Source organism: Poecilia latipinna, unplaced genomic scaffold (assembly GCF_001443285.1).
Source record: "Poecilia latipinna isolate Pla-1442-1.1 unplaced genomic scaffold, P_latipinna-1.0 Scaffold1160, whole genome shotgun sequence".
NCBI classification, from domain to species: Eukaryota; Metazoa; Chordata; class Actinopteri; order Cyprinodontiformes; family Poeciliidae; genus Poecilia; species Poecilia latipinna.
The window spans coordinates 75,046-90,697 of NW_015113776.1; the positions used below are offsets into that span (position 1 = coordinate 75,046).

Genomic DNA, 15,652 nt, shown 5'->3' on the forward strand with positions numbered 1-15,652 from the left:
TGTTGTCTTGGAGTTGCAAAAATACTTCTACAAACAAGGATAAAGTCAGAGTGAAATCAATATCCAAAGGCAGGAGGAAGTTGTAACTTGATATCCAGGAAGCTAAACCCAAAAAAATAAAATAAAAATCTGGCTCAGTTACAACTAAAACAAACAATATTGAATAAAAGGTGGATAATCTTATCTTACCACAGAAAACGCAGGAAAAAAAAATCAGAAAATATGAGGGAAAAAATAAGAGCCTGACGCTTTACAAGGGAATATTGTAAAATCAAACGCTACCCGTAATTCCACCTCTTCCGGGTTATTGAAGAGCCAATAAAAGTACAGATTTTTATTTTACTTCCGGGGCTACACTGGAAGCATGGCAGCTACAAAACAACAGTTAATTTCAAGTAAAAAAAAAAAAAATAATCATTTTGGTAAATTAAGACCGATTAGCCTCTTAGAATTAGGCGATAGATTAACGGTGTAAAAAGCTAACAGCATAAGATAACGAATTAGCTATTTTCAGGTATATTCAAACAAGAATTAATTCTAAAAGGTAAGTGTGATTAAACTTTGTGTTTCACGAACTTGGCTGTCTATTTTTCTGTTAAATTATATTACTGATGTTGGAAGGTTACTACTAGTTCAAGAATATTTTAAAGCTTTACTAAGACGTCTAACTGGAGCTCTTGAGCTAGCATTTCATTAGCATCTCTATGCACTTCAGTTCGCTTTTTTAAAAAACAAATTATTGAACACTTGTACAAAGAAAACAAAAGCATTATTGTTGAGAGACGTTCGAAACAAAAACAACACAACCTACACGGATTTAATGCTTTCTTTTTTATCTGTGGATCTGACATCAGTTATAAATAAAAATAAATCTACCTGAAATGTTCTAAAAAATTTGACAAATTAGGAAATAAATACCGGCCAATTTCTACAACGTCTTTAAGTAAACGGGTACTTTGCAGCCCTTAAAGGACAAATCCACCTAAAAGAATCGTGATTGGGTGAGTATGATTGGTGTATAAAAATGCATATTGGCTGAAATGGTGTAAGAGGTCAGTTTACCAAGCAGTACAGCCAATCAGAGGATTAGGATCTATTTTTTCTCCCCTTATCTCAGTATAAAAATATTTTTACAATATTTTGAGTACATTATTTAAAACCGTATTCACACATTTTCTTGGTTGTAAAGTAGCTTTTGTTCGATATTAATAGAAGTTCCTTAAGTTGTCTTGTTCACTTGGAAATCTGTGGTGATAGAAAAAAAAAACACTTCTTTGTTCACACATGTTCCCGTGTTACATTTCAGAATATTCCTGGAGAGCTGATTATGGAAGCCTTAGACGAATATTTAGGCCCTCCTGTCGTCCTGGAGGATGAAAGTGACTCCTCAGACTGCAGCTCCAGAAAAAGACACAAATCAAAACTCCCACTGGCCAAATCAAAACTCCCACTGGCCAAACCTATGTGTGTAGGTGAGAAATTTAGCATGCGGTTTAGCATGCTACATCATTTCCAGTGTACACAAATTTTCATATCTAGGAGTCAAAATTGGTCAACAGATGCATAACAATGAAATATAATAGCAAAAAGTCAGATTGTTTTGGTAATTCAGGTAGAAAACTGAAACTCGTATATAGATGAGTGATGTACATCAAGCGTTTACTTCTGTAAATTTTAATGATTAGGACTTATTTACAAATATACTTGTATGTAGAATTATAAAATTCTAGACTAGGGTTGCACAATATATTGCAAATTTATTTATCACTGTACACAGTATGCATATTGTAAAAAGAACTGCTTGCACCGGTACAGGTATTGATTAACTATTTAGTTCAAATGCTTCCAGCCTCTATGTTTCTGAAATGAATTTGGTGACAGTTCCTGTTAAATGCAGCATGTAGAGAGATGATGAGGAGGTAAAATCATTAGGAAATGACTAACTTATTTCATCATCAGCAGATCTCAGCAAGAATCAAATTTTTTCAATAAAACGTTTAATAATTTTTTTTCCCCCATGGCTGTTTAAACTGCTCATTATCTGAAACAAAAGGTTATTGCTAAAGAGTGTTCAGAGAAAAACAAATAATTATAATGCTGTGTGAAATGAATTCATATAATTCTTTGTAAAAAATAATATTTTTAACTGCTAATATCAAACAAAAAAACTGTTCTGTTAATAGTGCATACGTTGTAAAATGTGTTTTTTTTTTTTGTCCCTTCCTGAAATTCTCAGAGGCACACGTTGAAAATAGCTTTCAGAAGACGTGCAGGATTTGTCTTGAGCACGTCCGAGAAGCAATGCTGCACCACAGATGGCAGGAGGCTGCAGAGTACATGGCCAGTTACACCCAGGTATTAGAGGACAGAAGTACAGTCAAGTCACAGCCAGATAAAGAGGTAGGTTGGTTGGTTTTTAATTATTCCAGCATTTTTAAGATCTTCTTCATGCAAGTTTCACTTGTGTTTGGGATTTGTGTTGATTCCTTTCACACTTTGTTGCAGCTCGTTTGGAGAATGAGCACTGAGATCCTTCACCATCTCCCCAATGCAACAGTGAAAGACTACAACATCATATATGAACGAATGAAACACTCAGGATTTAAACATTATCTGATGGTGTGTGTGTGTGCTAGCAAACCTGAGTGCAGACTTTTCATTTTCTGCTGCGATTTTATGTCTTATTTATGTCTTTGTTGCATTAGATTTGCCTGGAACATTCTTTCCACCTGATGCTCCACGGCGACATCGAAGCTGCAAAGCATCAGGTTTCCATCGCTGAGAGCTGGAGGCATGGGAAAGAGTCGGTTTCTCAGCTTCAGCGCATTAGACTGATCCATGCCTACAGGAGTTTGCTGGATTACATAATGTGGTGTGAAAAAAAGTCAACGCTCTCCAACGACAGTAAGACCACACTTGACCTCACACCATTAAAAGCATCCATTATTTATCGGATTCCTCTCAGACTTTTCCAAGTCTTTATGTAGTGTTACACTGCCCCCTCAGGGGCAAACAGAGATACTGCATGTCTATGGGAGACCTAACTTTGGAAAAACTGTTTGATTTATGACTTGATTCGTTTCCTAATATCTGTGCTGTTTTTTTTAGACTCTTTTGAATCGGACAGCCAAGGAATGCACACCTTCTTCAGACTTGCCTCTACAAATCTTCAAGAAATTTTGAAAAATCCAGGAGTTTGGGATCCCTTCATTCTTTGTTATGTTGAGGTCAGCACTGATTCAAACACTCTGAAAGGAAGGAGAAGGCTTGTGTTTGGAAATGTGGATATTTTCTGCAGGCATATCATATATTGTTAAACCAATAACCCTTTATTTTTTTTAGTTTCATGCAATATCTTCCATCTTTATTTAGTTTAACCATGGTATACTATGGCTATATGGAATGAAATAATGTAATGCACAAAATGTCTGATTAGTTAGGACTCAAATCTATTTATTTAAATGTAGTTATCTTGGATCTTTCTGTGTGTACACAACTTTTTAAACATATTTTAGCATATTCTCAGTGTTAATCAGTGTAAAGAAATGTAGCAGCCTCCTGTCTGTTACTTTGCCAGATGCTGGAGTTTTATGGAGACAACGAAGAGGCTCAGAAAGTCCTGAACCACTACGCATACGACAACAGCTTTCCCCCAAATCCCAACGCACACGTCTACCTGTACCAGTTCTTAAAGCGACACGACACTCCTGACAAAAAGCTGATGAAAGTGTTGAAGGTATAACGCATCGTTTAATAATAATGACTTTTGTCCTATGATTAATAAGAACAAAAAACAATTTTAATATTTTTGTATTGTACTGTAGCACCTGCAGGTGTTAGTGCCAAGCCATGAACTGATGTTGACCTACAGCTGCCTCTTGCTTCAGTCAGGTAAAAGCAGATTGTTTTTCCAATAAATGTGGAATGAATAACAAAATGGATGGAATCACCAAAATATCTCTTATCTTTCAACGACTTGTTTTCTTAAGCATATAGTAATGTGCTTGTTTTTTTTATTATTTTTAAAGAGAAAGAAAGTCATACCCAGAAGGCTTTAGGAGTCCTCCTTGAGATGCTCGACTTCCAGTGCTGGAGGAGCAACCTGGACGTTTGGAAGTGTTTACACGCCGTCATTCACCAACTGCTGCAACGGTACGCACACATCCTTGGACGGAAATGAGATTTCTAATCAGAAATTTCCTGCACTGCAACTGATTTGTGCTAAATGACACCAGGGAAGAACGGGCGACTTCAGTCCAGACGCAGATGGCTGTAAGGAACGACTGGTGGCCTGCTCTGCATTTCACGAGCTTCCATGCAAAGAAAGACTTGGAGGAGAACAGCGAGCTTTTCGAGGTGAAGGCATCACTGGTAGAAATCCTCTGTCCAGGTTAGTGGGTCGCTGTTTCGAGTGGACTTTACTTGTTCTGACACTTTTCTTTTTCTTTATAGTTGTTAATACACGTGGAGCATTGATTTATTATAAACCTTATATAAGATTTAGTCTGAAGTATTTGTTCACGCCTAACTTATTTGTTGGTTCTTTAGAACAGTAAATTCAACATATGAATACCACAACATGCTTTACTCACGTTTCTGGTAATTAGTGAGTCGGTAAGTGATATATTTAATTAAATTGAGATGAGATAAGTGTTCACTTCTTCTTCCTACTTTTCAAACAGAGAAATAGTGGTAAGCTAATTATTTTGTTCTTGGTTATGTATGCACATGTTTTCTCTTGTCCTTCTTGTTTTCTTTGTTTTTAAAAACCTGTTTTGAAATGAACAAATACACATTTAACCTATTAGTCTGGAATTTACTTTTATTCATTTCTGATAAAAGTATGGAAAAATAAAGATTTATCTATTAGGATCTATTTAGCGTTTATCTATTTGTCAGTGTAGCGTTTTTACACTGATTTATGTAAAATTTACCTGCTTTGTCTTTTAATTTGCCACCACTTGTTTTACCCATCACTACTGATTGAATTCAGATTTTGGGAAACGATGGAAGTATATAATAATATTCCAGAACGCAGTGAATGTATTACATGTGCTCTAGATCTGCTTTTCATTGGTTTGTTGTTTCTCTCTCCGCAGGTCGGTCTTCGCGGTACACCACTGAGATGCAGATGCTGACCAGTTAAAGGATTTTGTGTGGTGGTAATTATGTCTTGTGCCCTGAATTTTTTTTAATCTTGCAATAAATAGGAATATCCACTATGTGGAGCTGTTGTTCTGTATTAGAATTTTAAAATTTTATTTCAACAGAGAGAAGCTCTAAAAGTGAGCATTTACATGATATTTTTTCTAGCTTTTATGTTATCGTGTGTCTGACTTGGAGTGAGGCTTTAGTGTCAATAATTAATTCCCATGTCACACAGAAGCAGCAGTTTTCACACTGTAATATTTATTTCTTTAGGTACATGATATACATGTAGCTACACATGTGACAGGTGGTTGAAGTTTTCTAATTAATTAATTGTCATGACAAATTGTGAACATGATTACTTTAAAATTCTCAGCATTTTCTGTGCTGATCTTGAAAAATAAATACATTACAATTTCATCAATCTGATGCCTGAAACAGTACATTTTTTGAGTGCACATGATTCTCCCTTTCAGATTTCATTCTTTCCTCCCTTGCATCCATGAAAAGAAGGTTTTATTTAGCAAGTATAGCTGTGTTTATATTAATAACAAGAGCAAGTGTTTTTAATGATTCTGTGTTGGTTCGCTGCAACTTTAGTGAAGCAGCAGCAGCAGCAGCAGCTCAGTCAGGCGTGTTCAATGTGTTGCAGTTGTTACATAAACCGAAGCCCAAAGCGTTTGCCCCGACAACAGGAGCAGCTGGAAGAGGCATCTGGGAATACGCAACACATGTTTAATCATTCACAACTCTGGGACCAACGAGGATGGACTAATCAAGAGCAGAGTTCTGGATCCTGCTCCAGATTTTCCACTTTTAGAGTTAATTTTGTTCACAGCAGCCGAGAGTGATGAAGTGTTTCTCGTGTAGGGTTCTCCTCGCATGCCATCTTGTTTAAAGCATCTCGGGGTTTTGATTTCTTCCAGATCGCAACAGTTTGATTAACTGTCTGCCTCTAGAGGTTGATGCAACCCTCATGCAGCTTGGGACCACAGAGAGTTGAAAACAATAGAACGTGTACTCGATGACCCTTGTTGCTTCCAGAAGCAGCTGCTCGTGTCCGTGGTGGGTCGTTTTGGATCCTGCTAGTGTTGATGATGTGTGTCGATTAGTGATTTTAAACACTGATGCGTTGCTATTATCTTGTGAATAATATTGCGGCAGAAAACAAAGATTAAGGCTGACGTTTAACGTAGATATGCAAAGGAAGCAAGTTAGCGAAATCAATGCAAAATGTCTCTTAAACATGCAGCGTAGTCAGTTCTGCTGACATGTTGCGTCATAGAAGTGCATCTGGCGAAGTACTTGCTTTCTGACTAGTAATATAATCTAGAGTACATCATTTGTACTCTAGATTATCTTTATCTATGTAGGCACCTTATCTCCTGGTGAGATGTGGTGGTTGAAGCAGCAGTATTCTGTGGTGATACTTTTTGAAACATGACGGGCAAGCTGGTCAAGGTTTATGGGAGCATATAGTCATAATTAGATTTAATTCCTGTTATATTTAAATTGAAATTAGTTTTTGCTTTGTTTTGAATAGAGGCTCTAGTTGATCAGGTTTCGTGTCCTGACCAGGCGTTTGCTTACTTTTTTCAGAATGAAACCTCCACATAGTTTTTGAAGAAGTTTCTCTGGACACAACGGAAGTGTTCTGACCTTGAACACGGCATTGCAACTCAAATAAAACGCACTGTAATTGTTGTGGGGAGCCAGACGACCTTTTGGGAAAGTTTTGTCATCAGACATCAGACTGTAAACATCTCTTTCCTCACATCCGTGACCCAAGAAACAATCGGAGGAAATTATTTTGACTGTTGCTTCGGTTCTTTAACTGCACCCTGTGGGACAGAGAAGGATTACTGAAGGATCTTTTTGGCATTGTGACCTGAAGCCTGTTATTCTCATTAGCCCCTTTGTTGTAATGTGAAGATAAACATCACTGGAAATATACAGAGTCCTGTGAAAAGCATTTGCTCCTTTGAAGATTTCGTTTAGATGAAGATAACCTTTAATAACCTCAGGATTTCCACCTCTGAATCACTCGAAACATAAAAAACGATTATGGCCTAGCCAAAGCCCAGACTTGAGATGCTTTTAATAGCTGAATGAGGTTGAATGTGGCTCAATTATAATAAATCCACAAAGAAGATTTGGTCAAGATTCCTCCAAATTAAATTAATACTTGATCTCAGCTGTTATTGGCAAGGGCGGCATAACTAGTGATTAGGTTTTAAGGGAAAGTTACTTCTTCACATTGGGTCATGTTGGTTTCTAAAGCAAGAAAATCATCATTTAAGCTTAAAAACATCTGTAAGGAGGCATAACAGTAACACAAAACATTCAGAATAAAACACAAATTTATTTTGAACCAGTAGATCAAACCAAAAATAAGAAAAACAAATATATCATCATTTGTAGCCCTTTAGACTATTTCTGTGGAAATATTTTTTTAAATGCATCAAAAATTTCCCCAAGTAACCATAGAAACTATATTACCATCCAAAGAAAAGAGGCTACTTTAGAATCTGACCTCTGATTTCTGGTTTTACAAGTTTTACACGTTTAGCAGAGGGAGGGACTTCAGTGCTGCTTCCATTGAACAGGCAGGTCCACTGGTTGCACTGGTTTAAGTTTTCAGTTTACGTGGGATGAAGGAGGAGTTCACGTTAATGCTGATTAGTAACACGTACTCTTTGTAAAGAGTACCATCAAGAAAGGTGTCTTAATGCGGCCTCGTTAAGACAATTTTAATCAGGCCTTAAAAAGCCTTTACTGTCTTCAGCCTGACATCACTGTAAAAAGTATTCCTGCCACTTGAAATTTTTCACAGTTTGTCACATTACAACTACAACTTGCAGTATCCTTCACTGACATTTTACGTGATAACCAAACCATTTTTATGCCATAAAAATGGAAGGGAAAAAAAAAGCCAGAGGGAGTCTCATTAAAAGTTTTCACAGACTAAAAATGTGGAATAAGATGCGCTGCCCACACGAGACCAAATTCAGGAGAAACCTTGAAAAGAAAATCTAGTAAAGACCACAAAAGACTTGAAACTAGGGTGAAGGTTCATCTTTCAATCCCCCTAAATGTGGAGCTGGAACTGCAACTAGATCATAGCAAGATCATATGTTAGGATGGCCTAGTCAAAGCACATACTCGTATCAACCTGAAAATGTGTGTTGTAGAAAAATACATTGGCAGACACTTCACACTAACTAGGCTTGAGCTAAATATGCAAAGAAAAATGGAAAATGGTGTCGGATGACTTGCGTATCTGGTAGAGAACGACCCCAAAATTCTTGATGTATGAAATAATAAATATAACTGCAAATTTAGATTTTCATTTAAAATCAGTTATCCTACTTTTTCTAGTTATGCACTACTTTGTGTTGACTTTCGACATAAACTCCCAATAAAATACCTTAAATTTGTGCTTTTAAATACAGGCAGTGCTGTGTGTTTGTGTCGTTAGTCATTGTCTCAGTTTGCAGACGGGACGCGTTTTTCTGCAAAGAAAAACAAACACTGTTGTCAAAAATGTTTCGGTCCTGTGCTTGATGTCTTGGGTGATTCTTTCCTTTCTGCATTGGACAGAAATTGAGTTTTTCTCCTCTTTCAAACCTTCACTCTTGCTCATCTTGTAGAAGGATAGATACGCTGAGCAGCTGGTCCCATACAGGGTCTCGCTTGGTTGGTCTGCAGGGCGCCAAGGATTTTTAACCTAAAATCCAGACTTTCCACAGCGAGCGACATTGTGCAACATCTCAGTTACTCTGCACGACATTTCTGTGAGTGTGGGGTGGGGTGGGGGGTGTGTAGTGGTTCAGAGGGTGAAAAAAAAAAGAGAGAGAGCAAAACTGTGATAACTCAGCCATGCAATTTGGACTTAACATACTGATGTGTTCACCAGTGCAGCATCCTACAAGCTGGAGGAAGATAAGACAGGAGGCTGCAGTCAGCATACGACAACAGATCAAACAAATAAATAAACAGGATTTAAAAAATGCATGAATGCAAATCCCACAAAAGTCAGCTTTAAGTCTTATTTTTCTAAGATGATTTCAGTGCATTTCAGCCAAAGCTACGATAGCCTATTTGTACACCGGGTTTTCATATTCTTTTTTTTTTTTTTTTAAGTACTTGCAGCTGTTGAGACAAAAATGCCTGAGGGATGTTCTGTTTTGTGAAACATCATGGAGGCAAAGAAGAAAAATATATGCATATCCTCTGAAAAATTTCCTCTCCATTCTGCCTGTGAAGTTGAAAGTGACAACTGCAGTACCTTTGTTCTCAGAGTGCAGCCACAAAAATAGCTTTCAATAATATATTAGGAAGAATAATAAAAAAGTGTGTTAGCTGCTTTCTGCTCAGCTGTGTATGTTCCAGGTCCTCTAGCCTTTTTCTTTTTCTTTTCTTTTTTGCGCTGTACGCCAACTATAAGGGACAAAAAAAAAAAAAAATCAAACTAGTGAACACCAACTGATCCTTTTGACTTGTAAAAGCGCTCCACTAATCAAGCATGAAGTCAATTAGTCCTGGAATAAATGTCTTATTTCTCCACATGCATCATCATCATCCAATCCGAACCGGACAATTACTTGCACAGGACACATTCCTTGTATCTTTCTACATGCAAACAGCAATGTAATGACTCAGGCATGCAAAGCGCCTTGACCAACAGAGCGTCCACCTGAGGCGATGGGGGTGGAGATTTAATTTCTTGAGTGCCCCCGTATGACAAATTGCAATCCAAATGTGACTTTCCTTCAGGCTCCGTGGAGGCCAGCCAAGTGGAGCACAAGTGGAAAATAAAAGCGTGAGTATTCAGAAGAATGGGGGGGTAAGGAAAGAAGAGACGAGTCTTGGGCGGGCATCAATTATTAAGACGTGGATGACAGTTGTGACAGTACATCTGTATCACATTAGGGAGGAAATGTTTTAACAAAGCCAAGTGCCACGCCGCTGCGAATATGAGACGAGTGTTTCGAGTTCTCGCTTCCGCCCTTGTGTTCGGATTGTAATAAAACCACGCGTTGAGTTTCAGGAGGATATTTTCTCATCGTGAAAGCTACGAGGAATGGGTTAAAACAAGTTGACGTGGAATGCAACTCAATCACGCGAGTTCAAAAACAGGGTTTTTCCAAGTTGATGAAGACCAAAGTCAGGAAGTGGGAAGCAGATGTTAGCAGAAAGTAATCAAAGTAACAAATGAATGAACATGTAGGGAATGATTAAATGGGAATGTCTTAATATGTCTCCACTCTGAGAACCGGGGGAACATTTGGGACTTTAAGGTCTCATAATGCCTATGTCTGGAAAGGTTTTCATATTCGTTAAACTTTTTGGGATTTTCACACATTACGAAAACAAACTTTAATGTTTCATCTTGAGTTTTTATGTATTAGAATAATACAAAGTCCTACGTAGCTGTAAAACAGAAGGAAAATGATAAATAACTTTCCAAAACAAGTGTTTACAAATAAAAATCTGAGAATGTACCTAGGTATTTTAGCCCCCTTTACACTGATCCCCTTAAATAAAATCCACTTAAACCAGATGCCAGTTAAAACGTCCTATTGTAAATACAGTAGTTGTGCACATGACACCTTAGAGGTTTGTTAGAGAATAGTATTATGACACAAAAGATACATGTCTTGATTATAAAACAATGTCCTATCTTACGCAAAAAGGATCGGTTACATTGAGGAAAAAACAGAAACTCACTTGTTTATTCAAAGGTCAACCAGTATAATTACTACATATGGCATCAGTAAACTGGAATAACACAAAAAAGCCAGCGTTTTAACAGCAAAGAGCAGAAATACAAGACGACATCCAAAGTTGCGTCAACATTTCGTGAACAGTCTCCACTAAAATCAACAATAGGTGTGGTGAACTCAAAATTAAGTCTCTTGTTTCATTAAACTGGGCTTTGTGTAGACTTTCAAACCAACAAAAACTTTCTCCCTGAGCCACAGAAAACACAACTTGTTCCTCTAAATACTCTAAGCCCAAATCCCTGTGTAAAAGTCAAACTTAACGTCTTAACAGTGGAGAGCTGTTCTAAATATGTTAGCTATTGTCCATTCCCACAGAAGGCACTGCAGCTAATATATTGCAAAACTATAAATTAAAGTAGTAAAGTACACCTCCATTGTTAAGCTTGAAGCTCTTAGATGTTGACAGTTGATTTTACCTGTTTTTATTTAAAAAAAAAAATCCCTACATGGGGGAGATTAAAACGGCTTCTGAAGCCATTTCTCTTGTGAATGTTTACATGATGTCATCCTTTTATTCTGGCCCTTTCCTGTCACTGTACGCAGAGGCACAATGGCAGCAGTTTTCAGGAAACATGTAATCTTAGATTTCATTTGCTGTCCGTTTTGCTTCATCTCCGTGTAATGGATATATTTACGCTGTTTGGCTTGTGATGTAATTCGTCAGCACGCACAAAAAGAACGCCCTGTCTATTCTACGCTTGTTCTGAAACTCTGCTTACGTGATACCAGGTAGGTGTCGGAGCCGAGCGATTCTCCAGAAAGCTGCAGGTTAGATCTCAGTGACTCATGTGAGTGTGTACTGTATGAGCCCACTGACTCATCTGTAATTCTTTGTAATGAACACAAACCACTAAACAACAACGTCTGGCTGGCCTAACGAAGCCTTGTTTTTGTCAGCAAACTCGTCCTGCAGGGGCGGGGGGAGACTGAGTGGTTGGAAAATACTGGGAAGCCTGATGCGTTTTGGACTGACGTGGAAGCTGGAGTGGGTAACCAATCAACCTATCTGTCTGTCTGTCTGTGTAGTTCTGCCTTTACTCATCCGTCTCTCTGTGACTTCCTCTCACCCACCAGCGCGTCTGCCTGTTGCCAGGTGATGGAGATGGATTGGCTGTCATCAGTGAAAATCTGTCATGCATGCAGATATTTAATGCTTAAAGGCTGTTGGGTCACTTAATTGATTGGTTGAAAAAGCTTTTAGCGCTCTGTGAACAAACCGTGAACTCTGGGAGATTAAAGCTCACCAGAACTTTGCCACGCAACTGCTTGAAAAAGAAATGACATGACCCGTTGTTTTCCCAATTTAAGTAGGGCAAATGATTTGGAATCAATCGACATCATGCGAAAGTGTAAGACACAGAATGACAGTTTATGTTCTTGTTTCATGTTATATAATATCTTCATTTACTCTATTTTTTTCATGTTGATAATTATAATACAGTACTGACAGGTTGCTCAGTACAAGGAGATAGATGCCTTTATTTTAGCAGAAGATGCTCTAGGGCAGGATGATATGATTATTTCATATCAATTGATATTGATAATAATTAGTTTTTTTGTTTTAAATATATAAAATACTGCCAAACGTGATGGCGTGATCGTTCCTGTTTTATCCGCAGTTTTCACTCCACAGTTTTTCTTTTTAAGCAGTTATGAGGCAACCTTTAACTGCTACTGCGTCGGCTACTCAACAGGTCGTTGCTAGGTAACCGCAAGTTACTCAGAAGGTTGTTGCTAGGTAACCACAGAGTGAGTTAGTTCGTTGATTCCACTCACTTTGTTCAGCTGGCCTTGAGGGGTTCATCGGATGAAACCATCTTTTTGGAGTAGGAGGCAAACATTCTGGCTTTTTGAAACATACTTAAAAATCAAATATCATTCACTTCTTCGTGTTGTAGAGCTACAAACCCAGAACTTGCATTCATCCTTCACACTGTAGTGTCAGTCAAACTTCCATTAGTCACTAGGGAATCTGCACTGACAATCTGTGTGTGTTAAAAATTGATTTTAAGGTGTTTTCATTGATTTTGAAATGGATTAACAGTCATATTCCAACCTAATATCTTGACTGTTACTCTACAATCCTATACTTCCACAAATTTGTTAAAAATGTATCCTGACTTTTAGTTGAACATCATTTGTTTGATTTTATTCATCCGTGTTTACATATTTCACTTTTTTGTTTTGCTTTGTGTGGTTCTATTGAATTTTTAACACTTCACACTTCAAATATAAACATCAAATTTTATGTTTCTATTTATCTGTTATTTGTTTTATGAGTACCTTTTTGGTGTTTTGGATTTTTTAATTTATATCTGGTGTTTTCATATCGACAGTTTCAATTAGTTCTACAATTATGACAATTGAATAACATTTCAGATTATTATTAATTTTTTATTTGCATAGTTTCAAACATTTTAGTGTGATGGTCATTTGCAGTGCTTGTTGTTAAGGTTTGATTGTACTGAAAGTGCTGTATGGATGTGATATAATGGATTTTTTAAAATAGATTTTCTGAAAATTGGCAAATACAGTACATATACAAGATATAATTTTATAACGAGGGAGCCAATTTAAGCTTTGCCACCTCAGCCGAGTCTGTCGGCTTGCAAGCCTTTATTTCTGCTTCTTCTTTTGCATTCAAAAGGCTGCGATGGTGAGCTGCAAGCTGACATTTCGCTGCTGGCCTTTCTCTACGCTGGCCTTTAAATTAGCTGTTTTGCGTGTCTTTGTGCTGTGTTTAACTGTGTGTTAGGTCAGATTAACAAATGCTAAGGCCCTTAGCAGGCTGAATAACAGCATTAACCAGCAAACAATGGGACTGTGGGACTAAGCCCTTTTCCAACCTGTCTGACAGCTTGTAGCGTTGATGTCATCCTCTGACTCAGGCTGTTACCGCCGCCGCTGCCACCCTGGACGTTTGGAGGCATGACATCACCAAATGACACGTATCATTCTCCACTACTGCCTCTGTGCTTTCAGTTCAACGCTTTGTTCTGTCTCTCTAACTCCAGTCATTTGCATACTCATCAACTTTGCTGCACTGTGGGCTTCCACCTTATCAGACTGTGATCACAGAGGAGGAAGGGTATTGTACCTTGCTCATAGAAATGAAAAAATCTGGATTTTTGTCTGTTTTGATTTGTTGTGTATAATTGGGAGTCAGTAAATATAACACTACCTCATAAACTCAAACCATATTTTCAGATGGACCCTCATTATTGAATAAAAAAAAAGAAATAAACATAGGTTAATTAATTTTCCATTTTCTCTGGGTTTACATATGTCTAAATATATTTATCCACACATCAATACCCACACACACTCATAAGGTTGTTTTCACTAAATCATTGGTTTCAAAAACTCTTTAAGATTCCAGACTACAAAAGTCTTGTTGCCAACCTCTAAGTTGCTGGTTGATGCCCGCAAACATTGCCAATGCTGAAGAAAGAGTATAGTGGGAACACAAGCAACTCTAACAGGTATTCTTGTGAATGACTCAGCATTAATCCCTAAAAACCTACAAAATCGTTTTATAATAGTTTCTGTAGATCTTCTCAATTGCTGGGTCTCCTCAGACAGTGGGAGTCGTGGTTTTGATTTTCAGAATAACGCTAAAAGATTGAAAAAGCATCAGTGTTTGTAGAAATTGTCAAATCAAATGTAGCTACACCATTTTAGGTTTAAAATGCAATTTCACATGACGTCCACAGCTGCGAAATAACCCCACTTCAAAAAGTAAAATAAAATTGTACCTATCCCTTTAAGACGATTTTACACGTTACAAATTTCCATTTGTGAAAATTAATATTCAGTGTATTTTAGTATCATTCTGTTCCCATTTTGAGCAGGACCAAAATGTTATATATTCATGTTTTATTGATACACATTTACACGCAGTTTCATCGTCCTGCTACCACTGAAATAATGTTTTTTAAAAAAGGACTTTACCAAACATTAACAATGTTAGTGATGAGTCAGTAGAGACAATCAAAGGAGATATTCAGACAAAATGTAAATGGTCCCCTCCAGTATGGAAATGTAGAAGAAGACTGTTTTGCATATTCATTTGTATCTGATGTGTTGTTTTAGTTTAATGATCTTCATGGAAACTTTTAAACTCTTTCAAGAGGACTTAAAAGTGTTGGAAATAAATATTTCAGCACTGATTTGCACGATGAAGTTCAACAAATTTCTACACAATCAAATTTGAAGGAATTATTTATTTTTGAAGGCAGACTTTGAAGTCTTACGTTTCTTTGCTTCCACTGAAGAACATCTGTTAAACTTTGCTCTGGAAAGGGAGCAAAGGAACTATTCTGCTGTGTGAGGAAACTTTTCTCCTGCAAAAATCATCCATCTTTCACTCGGGAAGTGGAGCGTTTTACATTCCTGACGGCTTGTTTAGAGTTATACGAGGATGTTACCTTACAGCCGAGGTCATGAATGCAATCTCAATTAAAACTTGCAGAGAAAAAAAAAGAAAAACACAAGCTGATAGACCAGATCTTTCTGTGATTTACTGACAGTTCGGATGTGGCCATATTAAACCAGAGCAGTTCTGTTTGAATGCAGGACGACAGCTGCGGACGGAGGATAAAGCTCAGCCTCCTGTGGGAGAAGCCATTCAGACCTAAAATGTCCTGGCTTCTGCACAGCCATGCAGCAGATGACCCTCCCACTGTCCTAGAAACTGTTGCTATTTAGACATGATTACC

At 37.5% G+C, this 15,652-nt stretch overlaps 1 protein-coding gene across 1 annotated transcript; it reads left to right on the forward strand.

Annotated features, from left to right (window-relative positions):
• Positions 1–347: 347 nt before the first annotated feature.
• On the forward strand, positions 348–5,572 carry taf1a (TATA box binding protein (TBP)-associated factor, RNA polymerase I, A). Its single transcript, XM_015053113.1, has 11 exons — positions 348–544; positions 1,307–1,472; positions 2,237–2,400; positions 2,506–2,619; positions 2,706–2,904; positions 3,109–3,227; positions 3,578–3,736; positions 3,825–3,891; positions 4,029–4,152; positions 4,236–4,390; positions 5,100–5,572. Exons 2-11 carry the CDS (start codon positions 1,328–1,330, stop codon positions 5,144–5,146), a joined length of 1,293 nt encoding a protein of 430 aa, XP_014908599.1. The 5' UTR covers positions 348–544; positions 1,307–1,327; the 3' UTR covers positions 5,147–5,572.
• The last annotated feature ends 10,080 nt before the right edge of the window (positions 5,573–15,652 follow it).